A 1,294-nucleotide genomic window follows, 5' to 3' on the forward strand; every position below is an offset into this window, starting at 1 on the left:
CAAACCAGTTTCACTCCTGATTCTGACAAAACAAACCAGTTTCACTCTTGATTCTAACCAAACAAACCAGTTTCACTCCTGATTCTGACCCATCTAGTTTCACTTTTATCTCTGACCAAACTGGTCAGTTGACACATTTTACAATGTTTGATGAAGCTTTCACGCTCATCTGCTCACACAGACTCATGCTCGTGCTGCTGTTGGGTGTTTTGTTTTATACCATTAGTGCTTAGAGTATTTTAGTTTAATGTTTTTCTTACTTCATATCTTATTAGTGTTTTTCTTTTACATTTTACTGTTGGATGTAACTGGGACCCAGTGTACACAGTCTCGTTCCACCACGTGTGGTGCAAATGAAAAATAAAGAAACTTTCTGAGCCTTGGACTTCCATCTATATGGTGAAGGACTAATGTGGTTCGGCTCGTGATATGATGGTCCGTGATCAGCTGAGAACTTGTTGGTGGAACCAGCAGCGGTCCTCATTACCCCCGATGATCTGACCACAACAAGTAATGCTTACCATCTCTGAAGATGTAGACGTTGAAGCCGTCAAAGCTGGTTGGAGGTCTGGGGGGGAGCCAGCACAGCTCCAGCAGGATGGGGGGCAGTCTGGTGGGAAGCACAGGGGGGTCAGAGGGTTCACCCATGGCTGAGCCCAGGTCATTGGAGTCCTCGTACTCTGGAACCACTGCATTAACAAACTCCTCATCTCTGTCAGCAGGAGTTGTCTCAGTCGGGTCCAGCCAATAGCTCTGAGGCTCCGCCTCCTCAGTGTGGTCGCTATGGGAAGCCACGCCTTCTGTTGTGTTGACAGGCATGCGAGTGGTTGCCACCGCTACAGAGATGTTCGTTCCATTAGGCTGGGTCTCCTGCTGCTCCTCATCCATGATCAGGAGGTCCCGGGCCTGACGGGAGGACCGCCGGCGCCCCTCCACATTATGGAGCTCAGCTGCTGCCCTCTGGCTCAGGTGGATGATCTTATGGGAGACGTTGAGAGGGGGGTACGGAACTGTGGGAGAGAGGGGAGAGGGTGAGGAGCGGCCCACGAATCAGTCGTCCAGGACGCAAACCCAAAACAGCAGGTTCTAAAACACAAGCAGAACTTTTCATAACTTCATGTTGCTTTCATTGAAAGGTTGTACCTTTATCGTCTTTTTATTTATTTATGCTTCAACACTTTGATCAATATGAACAGGTTTAAATGTGACTAATAAATAAACTGAATATTAACAGAAAATAATAAATGAACTGAATATTAACAGAAAATAATAAATAAACTGAATATTAACAGAA

The 1,294-nt window shown here is 46.1% G+C and overlaps 1 protein-coding gene across 1 annotated transcript in view; it reads right to left on the minus strand.

Annotated features, from left to right (window-relative positions):
• Nucleotides 1-1,294, minus strand: part of ptpro (protein tyrosine phosphatase receptor type O) — a 47,492-nt gene that overhangs the window by 35,125 nt on the left and 11,073 nt on the right. The window contains exon 7 of the mRNA XM_037696101.1: nt 522-1,010. Within this exon, the coding sequence (XP_037552029.1) occupies nt 522-1,010 (489 nt within the window). The remainder of the gene's footprint in view (nt 1-521; nt 1,011-1,294) is intronic.

The sequence above is a fragment of the Nematolebias whitei genome, chromosome 22 (genome assembly GCF_014905685.2).
Source record: "Nematolebias whitei isolate Nwh7 chromosome 22, NemWhi1, whole genome shotgun sequence".
NCBI classification, from domain to species: domain Eukaryota; kingdom Metazoa; phylum Chordata; class Actinopteri; order Cyprinodontiformes; family Rivulidae; genus Nematolebias; species Nematolebias whitei.